This window comes from Dictyostelium discoideum (genome assembly GCF_000004695.1).
Source record: "Dictyostelium discoideum AX4 chromosome 3 chromosome, whole genome shotgun sequence".
Lineage (NCBI taxonomy): Eukaryota > Evosea > Eumycetozoa > Dictyosteliales > Dictyosteliaceae > Dictyostelium > Dictyostelium discoideum.
The window spans coordinates 5,033,022-5,050,850 of record NC_007089.4 but is presented as its reverse complement, the minus strand read 5'-3'; the positions used below and the strand labels follow the sequence as shown (position 1 = coordinate 5,050,850).

Below are 17,829 nucleotides of genomic sequence, written 5' to 3'. Positions count from 1 at the left end.
ATAATTTTGATCAACAAAAATAAATTCCAAGATATTTTTTTTTTTTTTTTTTTTTTTTTTTTTTATTGTGATTATTAATTTTTATATCTTATTTTTTTAATGTATCAATAATAAAAATAACAAAAATTAAAAAAAAGTTATTTTTGATTATTTATTTTTTTTAAATAATCTAAAAACAAAAATTAGAAAAATATATATTAAATAAATAATAAAAAACTTGATTTTTTTTGGGGAGTGGTTAAATAACAAAAAAATTAAATTTATTTAAACTTTTTTTTTTTTTTTTTTTTTTTTTTTTTTTTTTTTTAAATGATTAAAACAATTTTTTTAAAATTTAAATAATTCATTTTAATTTTAAAAATTGTTTTAAATAACTTGTTTCATCTTTAATTGAACGTAAATCTTCAAATAAAAGAATGAATGATTGAATGAATAATTCAATCGAATGAATACCAGAACCAAATTGAATTTGATGAGGATGAAGGATATGGAACAATCCTTCCTTTAAAAGGAATAATCTTATTGATTTAAATTCTTGTTTAACTAAATCCCACTTTTCATTAATTAATTGACAATGTTTAAATATATCATCACCATTAGATGATGATTTAAATTTACCAGCCATTAATAATTTAATATCAGATTTTGATGAAATCAATTGTTGAAATAAATCATTTAATGGTCGATTTAAATTAAACATTGATAAAATAATTAAATCTATAAAAATTGGATCAAATGAATTTTCTAAGGAAATTAATCTAGTTGAACAATTAATTAAATTTTCAGTTAATGAATAATATTTAACAGTTTTTGAAGGTGATACGAAATATAATTCAGATTCAACACTTGATAAAGAATCTCTAATTCCATCAATGCCAATTCTAATCTCCTTTAATGATTCATAAATTTCTTTTTTCATATTCTCTCTTAAATATTTAACTGATTCAAGTGTACCAATTTGTAATTTAATAATATTATTAATATTATCGAAATAATTATTATTATTGTTATTGTTGAAGTTTTTATCATAATTAATTAAAATATTTTTAATATTATTCTTATCTTGATTATCACCATGTTGGTTGTGGTTGTGATTAATTTGTTCATTCATTCTTAAACCATTAATGATAATATTGATAAAGGTATCTGATAGAGAATTTGTAATTTGGAATATTTTAATTCTTGTGTTTTTGTATGAAAAGAATGGGAATACAATTAAACAGATTAAAGCATTCCAGATTACACCAAATATGATATGAACAGTTCTTAATACAGCAAACATGTAATCAAAATCATGGGATAGATTTTGACCTAAAAGTACTAATAGAAAAGTTAATTCACAAATTTCAGCAGATTGGGAATGAATTTTATTTTGATGTGGATATGAAATAAAGAAAGTGAAAATGAAAACAAATACAATTATTACAATTTCTTTATATGGTGTTGGGATATGACTACATAGTAATGATACTGCGAAACCAACTATTGCACCTCCCAATGTACCTCTACTCTCTCTAAATCCTTGAGTAATTGATGCACCGACACTGGGTCCAATGATAAAAACTATTGTTGTTACTGTCCAAACACCAAATGTAACAAACATACCAGAACTATCAGAAACACCATCACCAACAAAAAAGAATGGAATTGTACCACTTGTTAAAGAAATTGACATTTGTAATGGAAACCTCCATTTATCATCTTTAAAATAATTAAAATGAATCCATTTAAAAATTAAAATTAAATTATTATCTTTTTTAATTTCACCACTAGTACTGCCACCACTGCTGCTGCTACCATTAGTACTGCCACCACTACCAAATAATTTATTTTTAATAAATTTGCATCTTTTAATTATCATTAAAGGGAAACCAAATAATACCATTAATAAACCATATCTAATTAATTCCCATCTTACTGAATATGAATGTTGTTGTTTTTTAACATTGATTAAGATATCAGCAAATTGACGTTGTTGTAATGAAAATGATAGAATACCATGAACAAAGAAATGAGCTTTAGTGAGATCATCATTTGATAATAATTGAATATTAGTTTCTTGGTATTCTTTTACAACTTGTTTAAATGCACCTTTAACTCTATCAACCAATTCTTGAGTTTCATCAAATGATTTTAATAATACTTTAAATATTGAATCATTATCATTTATATTAAAATTTTGATTTTTTAATATTTCAATCATAATTCCCATTTGTAAGTAAACTTCTTCAATTAAACATTGAATGAATGGAATTAATGGTTGAATTAATTCATCGATTGAATTTTGATTAAAACCATTTTCAATTGATGATTTAATTGAAATTAATTGTTTTAATGTCATTTCAAACATTGATATTAATTTATCATAATTATCATTCAAATCATCATTCCATCTTTCACTTCTTGACTCTGACAACAAATTGGTCATTGTTGCAATTCTATTTGTAAGTTCAATTTCCAATATTTGCATTTCCTCCTCCAATGGATTTAAATTTTGATTTTTAATAATTTCAATTTTTTCTTTTAAATTTTGGGTTGATAAAACTGATTTAGAACGAACTCTATTTGCTGTAGTACTAGTGGTATTGGTAGTAGTTGATCTATGTCTACCGATATCTAAAACAACAGCACTTCTATTACTATTATTATTCATTGATCTTGATAATGGTAATTTTAATTTCTCTTCTGGGATTTCATATTGGTCTATTGAAGTTTGAGATTTCAATAATGGTGTAACACCAATACTATATATATTCATTGGAATTTCTTGAGTTGGATTTAATTGAGATTTTAAGGAAAAGTTTAACATTGGTTTTTCAGGTATTACATTTGATTTTGAATTTTGTTTATCTTGTTGTTCTTTTATTAATTGTTGGAATGTATTTGTGAAAATTTGATTATTAATCTTACCACTAGTTTTACCTAACTTTTCTTCAAATAAATTACCAATTAAAAGGAAATAAGTTCTTGTGGAATTCAAAGTTTTAACAACTTTTCCAAAAATTAAACGAGATGCTAATGTTGGGAAAACAAGTGACGATACTATGACTGTTGCAACTACGAATAGCATACTATAAATATCTTCAACAATGTCATTATTCATATTTTCAATCTTTGTGAAATACAATGTCATGAAAAGGTATAGAAAACAAACTTTTAAAAATAAACCAGTCATCCATTTTCTATTTGGTATATTACAAGTGGCTGTAATAACATAATAGAATATAAATGTTGGAAAGAATGTTATCCAAACAATGTCCCTTGTAATTAACATAATTATGAATGCATAGAAACATGCTATCAATGTACCAATTAACATTGTAATTGATAAATGTATATTTGTAAATGATGATACATTATTAGTTACCATTAAACACATAATCGGAGTATAAATTAATGTTCCATCACTCCAAATTATTCCCCAATCTTTCCATGGTAAAATAGCTACAATTGCTGAAACTGAAACTGCCAATGCTTCAACTAGAGAAACTTTAACCTTGATTGAATTAAAATTATAAATTGACCTAAATGATTCATAGAACCCCATTTCTATTTAGGTTAATTTATTAATTTAGTTTTATTTGTATAAATTTTATTTATTTATATATTTATAAAAAGAAAATAAAAGAAAAGAAAATGTTTTTTTTTTTTTTTTTTTTTTTTTTTTTTTTTAGAAGGTTTTAAACAAATTTTATAAAAAAAAACAGTTTTTAGATATTTTTTATTAATAGAAAATAATGACAAAACATTTTTTTTTTTTTAAAAAAAAAAAAAATACGATAGTTAAAGAAATCAATTGTGTTAATGTTAGGTTCAAAAAAAACCTCTGCGTCATCATTGGCCACAACAATAAGATATTTTTTAAAAATAAAAAAAAAAAAAAAATAAAAAAAAAAAAAGAAAAAATATCAAGACTATTTTAAATAAAATGTTAATAGTCTTAAAAAAACTTTAAAACCCACGAGTTTCTTAAACCAGTCATCCCAACCATTATTTTTTTTTTTTTTTTTTTTTATTGATTGCTCGTGATGGCGTCATTTAATATTTTTATTAAGTGAAAAATATTGCAGATCATGATTGTAATAAAATTTTAAAAATTAATTTTATTTTTTATAATAAACAAATTGTGAAAGTGATATTTTTAAAAAAAAAAAAAAAAAAAAAAATCTAAAAAATATCTGGGATTTTTTTTGTTTTTTAGATTGGATTAAAAATATAAAATGTGGTGTGTTTGTTAAAATAATAAATTTTAAATAAATTTTATTTGAAATCCTTTTTATTTATTTATTCAACTAATTTTAAAATTTGTTTAAAAGAAAAAAAAATAAAAAAAAAAAAAATAAATAAAAATTATAAAAAAAAAAAGCCCATGATTAAAACATTTAATGTTGTATGACCAAGTATTGATCATTTTATTAATGGACAGGGAATTGTATTACTTTTATGTACAGAAATTGATATTTACTTCATCAAATCTTTTAAATGATTTTATCTGACAAAAAGATTAAAGATGATTACATTCCATTCAAAATGTTAAAAATGAGAAAAATGATCACCAATCCTTTCATATCTAGGTTGGAACCCCAGCATATATGAGTATTTTCTTTGATGATATCTACCTTTTTTACATTGGTTACCTGAATCGTAATATCATTAAAAACATTAGTATTTTCGTTAAGTAATTAAAATGGTTGTCTCTCCGAAGAGCAGATCAAATGTATTAGCTGAAAATATTACATTTGGCTCTTGGTTGATGGATATGGTGCATTTCTAATTCTTGTATAGTTTTCTCAACTTAAATATTCTGGATTATCTATAAATTTTTGATTTTGATTATTGCTATCTAACAGGTGTTCTCCAATCACCCTTTTGAGATCAGTCTTGTTAATTTCTTATTTTGATTCAATTTTTCAAAAAATTTATGGTTGAATTAATAAAATTTCTTTCATTTTAGTTTAAAAAAATAAATATCCTCTTCTATCCAAAAATAAAATAGTGATTCTCACACAATATTTTTAAAAACTGAATCGAAAAAAGAAATTAACAAGACTGATCTCAAAAGGGTGATAAATGATTTAAATTTTTTAAAAAAATAACAAGTTCCAAATTTTAGATCTTTAGGTTCACCAATTGTTTAAAATATTGTAATTTGAATTTATAAAAATGATTTTCTGCCCTCTAAAATATTAAATTATATTACTAATAATAATATTATAATTTCAAAAGTTTTGATACTAAATAAAATTAAAAATATAAAAATCAAACTAAAATGACTCTTTTTAATTGCTTTGACCCAATTAAAAAATTTTTACATGAGTTTTATTTTTTTATTTTTTATTGAAGAATGACACTGACACAAAGATTTTTAAAGGTTTTTTATTCTTTTTATTTTTTAAATAAGACTGACCATAAGAATGCAAAATTTTTATAAAAATCTCAGTGTCAGTATCAATAAAAAAAAAAACTCGCATAAAAATCTCAGTGTCAGTGTCAATAAAAAAAAAAAAAAATTTATAACACAAAATTTTTTTATATAAAAAAAAAAAAAAAAAAAAAATTATTATTAAAAAAAAAACAAATCAAATTAAATTAAAATAGCAATGTCTAAAACAACAAACTCATTCAATAAATTAGCTGGTGAAGTAGTATACAAACCAAAGAAAATTAGTAAATATTTTTTTTTTTTTTTTTTTTTTTTTTTTTTTTTTTTTCCCTAAACTAATTTTTTTTTTTTTTTTATTTTTTTTTTACAAATAGAGTTTGAAGTAAATACTTTTGAAGATGCCTTATTATTGATTGATGATATTAAGTTAATGTGCAGTGAAATTTAAAAAAAAATAAAAAATTATGAATGTCGCATTTCAAGTCAATCACTTTAAAATAAAAAAATCCTATTTATAGTTTTGTCGTCCAAATAAAAATCAAAATTTTTGACTAAAAATAAATAGGTGGTTTTGGGTTATCATTTCATGTCAATGCCATGTTACTAAAAATAAAAAAAAAATCCATCAAATAATTCTGGAATGTTTTAAAACAATTTCCGATAATTTTTTGGAAAAAAAAATATAAAATTATTAAATTAAATAAAATAAAATTAAAAAAAAAAAAAATTTCACCAAAATTAAAAAAAAAAAAAAAAAAAAAAAATTAATATAAAATTTTTTTTTCATTTTTCTAAATTTCAATTCCCAACACACACAACAAAATAAAATGAGCACAGGTGTGTAATCTTTATTTCAATTAGCAATTCTATTTTATTATTTCTAATTCATTTACTAATTTTTTATTTTTTTTTTTGTTTTTTATTTTTTTTTTTTTTTGTTTTTTATTTTTTTTTTATTTATTTTTTTGGAATAAATTTAGAAGGTAAAGTTATTACATGTAAAGCAGCAGTGGCTTGGGAAGCCAAGAAACCATTGGTAATTGAAGATATTGAAGTTCAACCACCACAAAAAGGTGAAGTAAGTAAGAGAAAAAAAAAAAAAAAAGAAATAGAAAAAGAAAAAGAAGACACATATTAATTTATCAAAAAAAAAAAAAAAAAAAAAAAATAGGTCAGAATTAAAATTTTATATACTGGTGTTTGTCATACAGATTCATATACATTAAGTGGTAGTGATCCAGAAGGTATTTTTCCATGTATTTTAGGACATGAAGGTGGTGGTATTGTTGAGAGTATTGGTGAAGGTGTTACAAGTGTTAAAGTTGGTGATCATGTAATTCCTTTATACATTCCAGAATGTGGAACATGTAAATTCTGTACAAGCAACAAGACTAATCTTTGTTCAAAGATTCGTATCACTCAAGGTAAAGGTCAAATGCCAGATGGTACCACAAGATTCAAATGCAAGGGTAAGGAAATCTTCCACTTTATGGGCACAAGCACTTTCTCACAATACACTGTTCTCCCAGAGATTAGTTGTTGTGTCGTTAGAGAGGATGCACCATTGGATAAGGTTTGTTTGTTGGGTTGTGGCATTACCACTGGTTTCGGTGCCGCCAAAATCACAGCAAAAGTCGAAGAAGGCTCAACCGTTGCCATCTTTGGTTTGGGTGCAGTTGGTTTGAGTGTCGCCCAAGGTGCTGTCGATTGCGGTGCCAAACGTATCATTGGTATAGATAATAATGAAACTAAATTTGGACCAGGTAAAGATTTTGGTTGTACAGAATTCATCAATCCATCAAAAGATTTACCAGAGGGCAAAACCATTCAACAACATTTGGTCGATATCACCGATGGTGGTGTCGATTATTCATTCGAATGTATAGGTAATGTCAATGTAATGAGAGCCGCTTTGGAATGTTGTCATAAAGGTTGGGGTGTTTCAACCATTGTTGGTGTTGCTCCTGCTGGTGCTGAAATTTCAACTCGTCCATTCCAATTGGTAACCGGTCGTGTTTGGAAAGGTTCTGCTTTTGGTGGTGTAAAAAGTCGTTCTCAACTCCCATCAATCATTGATAAATATATGGATAAGAAATTAAAAGTTGATGAATATGTTACCTTTACATATCCATTAAATGAAATTAATACTGCATTTGATGTTATGCATGAAGGTAAAAGGTAAGTTATTAATAATTATTTTTATATTTTTATTTTTTTCAAATTTCATCATAATTAATTATTAATTTATTTTTATTTTTATTTTTATTTTTAAAAAATGTAGTCTCCGTTCAGTTGTAAACCTCTAGAAAAAAAAATAAAAAAATAAAAAAATAAAAAAAAAAAAAAATAAAATAAAATGCAAATATCCATTTTTGAAAATTAAAATTTTTATTGGGGTGACCCTATACAAAAATAAGTGTGGTTGTGTGTGAAGAGTCAGTCCCCAACCAGGCAAACCGAAATTTTTATTTTTATTTTTTTTTTTTATTTTGTTTTATATTTTTATTTTATTTTTTTTTTTTTTTAAAAAAAAAACAAAACAAAAAAATAAAAAATATAAAAAAAAAAAAAAAAAAAAAAAAAGTTTTATTTATTTTTGTTTTATTTTTATTTTTTTATTTTTTTCTATTTTTATAAAAATAGAGTAGAAACACATAGAGAAAAAATTTTGTGGGAGATAAAAAGTTTCAGAATAATTGATAATAAAAAAAAAAAAAATTAAAAAAATAAAAAATAAAAACCAAACATTTAAAATTTTTTTTTATTTTAAATTTTTTATTTTTGATTTTTAAGTTTTATTCTCTCCATCCAAACTTCTTTATATAGTGATATACCACACACACACATTAACGACACATATCAATTTTAATATTTGTTTTTTTTTTTTTTTTAATTTTTTGCGACGGAATTAAAAACAAATTTTTTTTTTTTTTTTTATTAATTTTTTAAAAAATTTATAAGTTTAATGGTAAGTAAGAATATTTATATATATTTATCTGTTTTTATTATTTGTTTTTATATTTTAAATTTATAATTTTATTTTTTTTATTTTTTTTTTTTAGTCACTTTAAACTAATCTATTTTTTTGTTGTTATTTATTTTATTTTTTTTATGAAAATCGATAGGATTCATCAACAGCAAATAGCAGCGGAACAGCCATAAGTAAAGCTGAATGGAAACCAGATCAAAGTTCTTTGGAATGTAATGATTGCCAATTACCTTTCACATTAATTAGAAGAAGAGTAAGTTTTTAATTCTTTTTTTTTTTTTTTTTTTTTTTTTTTCGGAAATTTCTGATGAGTTTTTTTTTTTTTTTTTTATAAAACAAAAAATTAATTCTTACCTTTTTTTTTTTTTTTTTTTTTTTTTAAGCATCACTGTAGAAAATGTGGTTCAATTTTTTGTGATTCATGTTCATCATTTTATTCAATTTTACCAATAGAATATGGATATACAGGTCAACAAAGATTATGCAGATCATGTAATAATTCATTTGAACAAAAGAAACAATATTTTGGTAATTATCTTTTTTTTAAATATATAAAAAAAAAAAAAAAAAAAAAAAAAAAAAATTAAAATATATTAATATTTTTTTTTTTAATTATTTATATATATATTTTAGAAACTGATGCATTAGTAGCACAATTTCAATTAAGATCAACAGCACAATTTGAATATTCAAAACCATTACAGGATATTGGACATACTAAACATGGATTAAGAAAATCATATTGTATGGCAAAGAATTCAATGGGTGGTGGAGAAGAATGCGTAGTATCAATAATTACACCAACACCATCATCATGTCCATGGTCAATGTCAAATGAAAAGAAGAAGAGAAAGTTTGAAAAAACTCTACTCTCACTTAAACATCCATATATTTTAACACCAATAAACGTTGAGGTATCAGGTGCCAATGATAAGATATTGGTAATTCGTACATTCTTCAAACAAGGTAGTCTTCGTGATCAAGTATATAAATCAAAACCATTATCACCATATGATACAAAATATATTTACAAACAACCAAAATCATCGTCATCTTCATCCTCATCTTCATCATCATCATCACAAAGTCAATCTGTTTTACCAATTAAATCAATTCAAAAATATTGTAAACAAATATTGGAATCATTATTATATTTAAAGAGTAAAGGTATTCAATTCTCTCATTTACATTTATCAAATATTTTAATTAATCAATCAAATGATACTTGTCAATTAGTTGATATTGAAAATTGTTTATTAGGTATGAAACCATTATTCAATGATTATATTTATGGTATTGGTTTACCACAATCATTTAAAGACAATTTAGAGGTAATTTGTTTTGGTCATTGTTTATTTGAAATGATCATTGGTATACCGTTAGGAGATCATTCAAATATCAATAGTTTTATACCATTATTCCCTGATAAAGTATTTTTATTATTACAACAAATCTTTTCAGAAAAAACTCCAACCCTTGAGGAATTAGTAAAGAATCCTTGGTTTGAAGTTACAACAACAATTGAACAACAATCATTACAAAATGGTAAATTAAAGAAATCTCAATTAACTTTTATTAAAGATAATTCAAATAAATTCGAATCACCAAAAGTATCTTTATCAGGTTCATTCTCTTCAAGTAATATAAGTAAATTATCATCATCATCATCAAATAATAATAGTAATAATAATAATAATAATAATAATAATAGCAATACATTTAATAATATATCAAGTAATGACGATAAAAGAAAAAGTATGAAATTACCTTCTTCAACTTCACTTTTAAATAATAGTTTTAATTTATCAAATAATAATAATCCATCATCACCATCAACTTCAACAATTTCACCAAATTCAAGTTTAATATCATCACCACCAAAAACACCAATATTACAAACATTTACGCCACCACCACCTCCACCTCCTCCAAAATCTGCGCCACCACCTCCTCCGCCACCTTCTTCATCAAAATTACCACCATCATCATCTAGTAGAAATAGTTTATTAGAAAGTATTAGAAATGCTGATAATGCTAAAAAATTAAAGAAAACAACACCAAATACTAAACCAAAAAGCAGTATTGGTCCTCATTCTTTAAAACCATCTTCAACAAAAAAGAAATAATAAAATAAAATAAATAGTTTTATTATTATTATTTTAAAAAAAAAAAAAAAAAAAAAAAAATAAAATAACATATATATATATATTTTCTTTTTTTTTTTTAAATCTTTTATTATTTAAAAATATAATTTATATTATTTATTATTTATTTATTTAATTTATTTATTTAACCAAAAAGAGTCATGAACAATTGATCTATGATTACCAACAAATTCAAAATAAAGTGAGGTTGTATTTGCATAGAATCTTACATGACCATAAGAGATACTTCTAAAGATTGACCATTCTGGTTCATCTTCGTGACCATTACCAGAGCTAATATCAGAGCCTTCCCAAGGTACAGAGTAAGTATTACCAGCCATACCAATGATAACATGAACGGTACCATCATTATCATTATCAGCACAAGTGAAATTACCAATGAAACCACAAGTACGTTCATAGATGTGAACATGACCCCATAATGCCATATCAACATCATACTTTTGGAATAATGGTTCAATAGCTTCACGAAGAGCTGTGATTGAACCAATTGAATCCTCTGGTAATGCAGAGGTATATAATGGACGATGACCACTAAAGATTACCCATGGAGTTTTTTCACGGTCAACTGATGCTAAATCATTATTTAACCATTCAAATTGTGGACTACCTGGAAGGAAATCATGTTCAGCTGACATTACAGTGAAATGAATTGGTCCATTCTCATAGGAGAACCAAAGGTTACGAGTTGAATCCTCTGCACCTGTCATATGGAAACGCTTACTGTATGGTACACCACATTCACCACCACTATCACTACCATAGTTTGACCAAGATGGTGCAAATGGTTGACCAATGAAATCGTATTCATGATTACCAATCGATACCATGTATGGTACTTTTGAGACGATTGGTTGCATAGAATCCATAAAGTAATCCCAAATGAATGCTTTACCTCTAGCATAAGAGATATCGCCAATGTGATGAACACTCCAAAATGGTGTTTGACTTGGATCTAATCTATCGATTGAATTACTTTGTTTACCCATTGCTCTAACAAATGGTGATGAACCATATGGTGCACTAATGGTTTGGGAAATTGCTGCAATTGTTTCACTTGCTGGATATTGAGTTTCGACCAATGCTGTATAAGGAAATGTGGTACCAAGGTCACCAAAACCAATTACAAATGCTTCGGAATTTGATGGGTCGCTATTATCTGGTTGTGATAAAAATGATTGAATAGCTGACATACCATCATTTTCACTACCAAAATAATAATAGTAGGTTGTATTTGGTAATAATCCTGTCATGACAACATCATGAATGTAACCTGGATCTCTAAAGTAATTAGTCTCGTTGGCTGGTGATGCACACATATCACTAATTGCATAGGTCACTGTTATACCTGTCACAGAGTTGCTTAATGAATTTGGATCACTTGAATAATAACAAATTGGTGAATCATTAGTACCACTAATCCACATTAATCTCATTTCACTTGTACTATTTGTAAATGCTAAATATGACTTATCTGGTGCATTTGGATTCTTAAATGTTACTGCTGTTGATGTTGCCAATAATGTTAATGTAACATTTGGGAAAATATTTAATTGTGGTGATGATGAATTTACAACTGGTGACCAAATTCTAAAAATATAATCTGATCTAACATTTAATAATGGTAATGAAACTGATCCTGATCCACTTTTCCATGCTTTATTTTATTTATTTTTTATTTTTTAAAAAAATTAAAAATTAAAAATTAAAAATTAAAAAATATTTTAGATTTTGTTCTTGGTTTTATTTTGGATTTTTTTTTTTTTTTTTTTTTTTTTTTTTTTTTTTTTTTTTTTTTTTCTAAAAATATCTTTAAAATACTTACATGAAGATTGTGATAATTTAATATAACCCCATGGATGAGTTACACTTGCAGTTGATGGGGAATAAATTGCAACGATATCATTTGTTGTTGGTTTTACAATACCACTCCAACTAATAATAACTTGGTCATTTGAATTTTCAACTATACCTGGAGTTACTGAAATTGTTGTTGGTGAAGCAAAAATACAACCAATCAATCCAATTAATAATACAATTAAAACATTACAATAAAATGATTTAATCATTTTTTTTTTTTATTTGTAATATTACTTTTATATCCTATTCAGAATTAATATGAATAAAAAAAATAAAAAAAAATAAAAAAATATAAAAAAAAAAGCAGTGTTTTTTTAAAGTCCTGGTGTTTTTGCCTAACTTTTAACAAAAAAAAAAAAATTAAAAAAAAATAAAAAAATTAAAAAAAAATAAAAAAATAAAAATAAAAAAATAAAATAATAAAAATAAAAAAATAAAAAAAAAAATTTTCCCCAACCCCGTAAGATTTGTTAATAATATCTTAAATTTCAAAAAATAAATAAGATAAAGATTTCCTACACAAAAAATTTAAAAATAAAAAAAATAATAATAAAAAAAAAAATAAAAAAAAAAATGATTAAAAAAACCAAAATAATAAATAATAATCTTTTTTTTTTTTTTTTTAATTTTATTATTTTTTTTTTATTATTGTGAAACTTGACTAATTAAATTTTTAGTTAATGTTTTTGGTAAACCTAAAATAGTTTCAACTTCACCTTCTAATTGTAAAGTGAAATCAGCCATATGTTCAACAGTGAAACCACCAGCACAATGCATAACATCACCTTGTTTAATTAATTTATCAATAAACTCGTCAGAGATCTTTTTAAAATGTTGAGTTGCAATATCAGTACCTTCAACGATTTTACCAGTTTCAATATTTACAACTACCACACTAACGACAGCAACAGCCGGATGGAATTCATAACTTTGTAAATACTCTCTACATTGTTGCTCTGTCTCTGGTTTCTCTCTAATGACACCATTGTGAACTATAACTTGGTCTGAACAAATCATAATTGACTTTTTATCTAATTCATCATCAGATTCTTTAATTCTCTTTAATAATGCTTGAGCTTTAGCTCTACTAATTAATAATGTCAATGTTTTTGGATCAGAATCTCTAATTGCTTTCTCATCAATATCAGGTGACATGGTTTTAAATATATATCCCATATCAATCAAAACTTGTTTTCTCCATATTGATGATGATCCTAAAATTAATGGTCTTGATGTCATTTTTATTATTATTACTAATCTTGTAAAATAAAAAAAAAAAAATAAAAAAAAAAATAAAAAAAAATAATTATTTTTGCGCACTGTAAAAATTTTCACCACCTTTTTTTTTTTTTTTTTTTCAAGATATTTTATATGTGTTTTATTTTTATTTTTTATTTTTTTTTTTATTTTAATTTATTTATAATACAATTTGATATTTGTCACGTAGGACTGATGCTTTTTCATTGAAATCATTTTCAATTTGTGATTTTCTTTGATTGAATGAATCTTCAATTGATTTCTTTTCAACTAATTCCAATTCAAATTTATTTAATCTATCATTATTTCTTTGTTCTTGATGAATTGATTCATTTTCAACTTGAGTTGATAACTTTGAATTTATTTGATTTAAATTATTATTAATATTTTCAAGGAATTGACTTGATTGATGAATTGATCTATTTATATTTACAATTGTATTATTTGCATTTATGGTTTGTTGTGAAAGTGAATATAAATCTCTATCTCCTCTCTTTGTTTCAAATTCTTTTAAAAATGTTTTTATTTCTGATTCTATAAATGTATTTTGATCAAAATAAAATTCATAAACTGTACCAATATCTATAAAATAAAAAAATAAAAAAATAAAAAAAAAAAAATAATAATAATAAAAATAATGGTTAATATTTGTTTTTTTTTTTTTTTTTTTTTTTTTTTTTTTTAATAATAATATATTTATACCTCTTATTAAAGGTTCCATAGAACCAAAATTAACTCTTTTATCTTTTGGATTCATTGTTTGGTAAATATTTGTTTGTAATAATTTTTTTAATATTTTTTTTTTTTTTTTTGAATTTTTTTTTAATTTTTTTTTTTTTTAATTTTTTTTTTTTTTTTTTTTTTTTCATTTTCCAATTTTTTTTTTTTTTTTTTTATTTCATTCACAACCGTCGTCGTGTTTAGTTCAAGTTGATCAATTATTAATTGTATAAGGTAATTATTTTTTTATTATTCTTTTTTATTTTTTATTTTTGATATTTTTATTTTGTTTTGAAACTATGATGAATTATAATCACAAATACATTAATACATTCTTAATTAATTTTGCTGATTCAAATTATAATAACTGATTGTTTCATTATATTATTTCTTATTTTAAAAAAAACAAAAAAAAAAAACACCAACTAATTTAATTTTTTTATTTTTTAAGTATAGGTATGCTAAGGGTAAAAACAAATCTAAAAAAAAAAAAAAAAAATACTATTTTGAATTAATTTTATGAAATAATTCTATTGCCCCAAATCAAATTAAAAAAAAAATTTTTTTTTTTTTTTTTTTTTTAGGGTTTGAGGTAAAGTGATTATTAATTCTAAGTAGAAATATTTTTCTGGTCCTAATAATACTTAATTAACCTTAAGTATTACAAGGAAAATCTTTGTTCTGGGAATTAATAATCATTTTTCTTCTCTTCCAAAGGGTTTTTTTTTTTTTTTTTTTTTTTTGACCACACCCAACTATCACAGTTGGTAAATAAAATTAACACACTTTTACACTCATTTTGTCCAATATTAATGGTTTTTTTATTTTTTTTTTTTTTTCACATTTTTTATTTTTATTTTTTTAATACTTTTTATTTTTTTTTTTTTTTTTTAATTTTTTTAATTTTTTTTTTTTTTAATATTTGGTGGTCCCATCTTCATCAAAATCCAAAAATAGGAAAATAATTAAAAAAAAAATAAAAAAAATAAAAATATGTTAACCCCTAAATTCGCACTCACACACATTTTTTATCTATATTTGAATGTGGCACAAAAAAAAAAAAAAAAACAAAAAAAACAAAATTTTAATTTAATTTTTTTTTATTAATGTATGTGTGATTATTAAATTTTTTTTTTTCTCTCTATTTAATTTTTTTTTCTATTTTCATTTTATTTTTTTTTTTTCTTACTTTATTCATAATTGTTTACTAATAAAATTTTAATATTGATAATAATAATAATAATAATAATAATAATAATAATAATAATAATAATAAATAATAAATAAATAAATAAATTATAAATTATAAATAATAAATAATAAATAACAAAAATGGAATTTTATCATAAAAATCAAAATTTATATTTTATAATTGATAAAAATAGTAATAATAATAAAAATGATAATAGTAATTTATTTTTTCAAATTTGGAGAAACATATATTTAAAAAGATTTATTTTATCACAAATTCAAATAATTAATCATCAAAATTTATGTCCAAATACTCAATTGTTTGGCTATTGTAGAAGTTATGTTGATATTAATTCAATCAATTGGATGATAACTCATGGTCATTTTGGGTTATTAATTGAAAAAGTATCACGTAATGATAGAAACCTTGTATTTTGTTTCAAATCAATAGAAAAAATTTTCATTACAATAAATTTAAACTATAGTAATTGTTTATTCAATGAAAAAGAGATTGAACAATTTTATATAAATTTAGTTCGATATTATAGAGAGTATTTAATAAATTTCTCTGATTATTTATTACTATTTTCAGTTAAATTTAATAATATAATTTCATTTAAAACAATTTGTTCATTAATGACATCACCTTATAATTGTAGCAATAATATTAATAATATTAATAATAGTAACAACAATAATAATAATAATAAAAATAAAAAATTAACAAATTCAATAACATTATCACCAACACCAACAATTGTTTCAAATAAATTTGAAATTCATATAACAAAGAATGTATTTGATGCAATATTTGACCATGGAGCAGTTGAATTGTTAGAATTTATAAAAAAAACAAAACCAAATAATTATAATAATCAAATTGATCATACTCATTCATTTTTAGATTCAATAAAAAATAGTGATGATTCACCAAATTGGGTTTCAAATAAAAATAAATTATCAAATTATTTATTATCAAATAATATGGAATTTATTTCATTACCAAATAAAAATAATTTAATTAATAGTGCTGGTAGTGGTAGTGCAGGTAATGGCAATAATAATAATAATAATATAGTTACAGAAAATAATAGAAATTTCTTTTCTGGTATATTTAGTTATTTATTTTGTAGTTCAAATAATAATAATAACAATAGTAATAGTAGCAACAATAATAGTAATAATAATAATAATAATTTTAATAGACAATTCACAATACCATATATAGCATTATCAAAATTAATAGAGTTAGATAATGATATAATTCATAGATTCTATAAAACTATACCATCACTATTCAATTATAGATATGATGATTTTAATCAATTATTATGTGGTCAATTAAAAGGTTCACTATCATCAATGATTTTTATAAAATCAAAAAAGCAAAAACTTTTTATTAGTAATTTTATTTCAATATTCATTTATAGTAATACGAATAATTCAAATAATAATAATAGTGTCAGTAATAATAATAATAATAATAATAATAATAATAATAATAATAATAATAATAATAATAATAATAATAATAATAATAATAATAATAATAGCCAATTAATAGATTATGATATTATTAAAATGATTGAAAAATTCATTAAAAATGATAAAGAAAAGCATAGAATTAAAATGATAGAATATTTTGTAAATACTATAATTATGGGTAACCAACAATTTAATAATGATTTAAAGTTTTCAATAATATCAGAGTATTTATTAATGATTGGTGGTGAAAATGTAATTGAAAATATTAAACAACATATTCATTTAAATCCATATTGTCTAGGTCACCTATTTCAATTATCTTATCAATATGGTGATTATGAATTATTAGAATTTATTAATAAAAATTTTAATAATAATAATAACAATACCAATACCAATACCAATACCAATACCAATACCAATACCAATACCAACACCAATACCAATAATAATTATCATTATCAACAACATTTACCAACAAGACAAAATATAATACCAGAATTATTTGTAAATGTATTATTAAATGAAGAAGGTATAGAAAGAATAAAGAAATATATATCAATATTAATTAATAATTATAAATCAATACCATCAGTTGTACCAATAACATGGTTTTTCATATCATTAATTTTATCAAATTTCCAATTTGATTTAATCATTCATTTTTATAATGAAATGGAGAAATTTGAAAATGAATCACAAAATTCACCACCAATCACCACAATCACAACAGATTCACTTTTATCAAGAGGTTGTTTTGAAGAAATTCTAAATGATTC

At 22.5% G+C, this 17,829-nt stretch overlaps 8 protein-coding genes across 8 annotated transcripts in view; 4 read left to right on the top strand and 4 right to left on the bottom strand.

Annotated features, from left to right (window-relative positions):
* Window positions 1-343: 343 nt before the first annotated feature.
* Window positions 344-3,991, bottom strand: DDB_G0281939 (hypothetical protein; the record flags this gene model as incomplete). The annotated part of the gene is made up of 3 exons (XM_635377.1): window positions 344-3,496; window positions 3,779-3,914; window positions 3,951-3,991. 3 exons carry the CDS (start codon window positions 3,989-3,991, stop codon window positions 344-346), a joined length of 3,330 nt encoding a protein of 1,109 aa, XP_640469.1.
* Window positions 3,992-5,600: 1,609 nt separating this feature from the next.
* DDB_G0281867 (hypothetical protein) lies at window positions 5,601-5,831 on the top strand (the record flags this gene model as incomplete). The annotated part of the gene is made up of 2 exons (XM_635376.1): window positions 5,601-5,667; window positions 5,758-5,831. The coding sequence occupies 2 exons, from the start codon at window positions 5,601-5,603 to the stop codon at window positions 5,829-5,831; spliced, it is 141 nt and encodes a 46-aa protein (XP_640468.1).
* A 379-nt stretch (window positions 5,832-6,210) lies between these two features.
* Window positions 6,211-7,689, top strand: adh5 (zinc-containing alcohol dehydrogenase; the record flags this gene model as incomplete). Its single annotated transcript, XM_635375.1, has 4 exons — window positions 6,211-6,220; window positions 6,364-6,461; window positions 6,555-7,561; window positions 7,665-7,689. 4 exons carry the CDS (start codon window positions 6,211-6,213, stop codon window positions 7,687-7,689), a joined length of 1,140 nt encoding a protein of 379 aa, XP_640467.1.
* Window positions 7,690-8,348: 659 nt separating this feature from the next.
* On the top strand, window positions 8,349-10,498 carry slob1 (FVYE domain-containing protein; the record flags this gene model as incomplete). The annotated part of the gene is made up of 4 exons (XM_635374.1): window positions 8,349-8,351; window positions 8,509-8,625; window positions 8,756-8,900; window positions 9,006-10,498. 4 exons carry the CDS (start codon window positions 8,349-8,351, stop codon window positions 10,496-10,498), a joined length of 1,758 nt encoding a protein of 585 aa, XP_640466.1.
* A 155-nt stretch (window positions 10,499-10,653) lies between these two features.
* DDB_G0281861 (hypothetical protein) lies at window positions 10,654-12,606 on the bottom strand (the record flags this gene model as incomplete). The annotated part of the gene is made up of 2 exons (XM_635373.1): window positions 10,654-12,194; window positions 12,363-12,606. 2 exons carry the CDS (start codon window positions 12,604-12,606, stop codon window positions 10,654-10,656), a joined length of 1,785 nt encoding a protein of 594 aa, XP_640465.1.
* A 436-nt stretch (window positions 12,607-13,042) lies between these two features.
* DDB_G0281937 (maf family protein) lies at window positions 13,043-13,636 on the bottom strand (the record flags this gene model as incomplete). Its single annotated transcript, XM_635372.1, has 1 exon — window positions 13,043-13,636. One exon carries the CDS (start codon window positions 13,634-13,636, stop codon window positions 13,043-13,045), a length of 594 nt encoding a protein of 197 aa, XP_640464.1.
* A 178-nt stretch (window positions 13,637-13,814) lies between these two features.
* On the bottom strand, window positions 13,815-14,411 carry DDB_G0281859 (hypothetical protein; the record flags this gene model as incomplete). The annotated part of the gene is made up of 2 exons (XM_635371.1): window positions 13,815-14,236; window positions 14,357-14,411. 2 exons carry the CDS (start codon window positions 14,409-14,411, stop codon window positions 13,815-13,817), a joined length of 477 nt encoding a protein of 158 aa, XP_640463.1.
* Window positions 14,412-15,706: 1,295 nt separating this feature from the next.
* DDB_G0281857 (hypothetical protein) overlaps window positions 15,707-17,829 on the top strand; it is a gene marked incomplete at both ends in the record, with an annotated part of 3,291 nt that continues 1,168 nt past the window's right edge. Inside the window, 2 exons of the mRNA XM_635370.1 lie at window positions 15,707-16,049; window positions 16,101-17,829. The exon at window positions 16,101-17,829 is cut by the window's right edge and continues 1,168 nt beyond it. Of these exons, the coding sequence (XP_640462.1) occupies window positions 15,707-16,049; window positions 16,101-17,829 (2,072 nt within the window). The remainder of the gene's footprint in view (window positions 16,050-16,100) is intronic.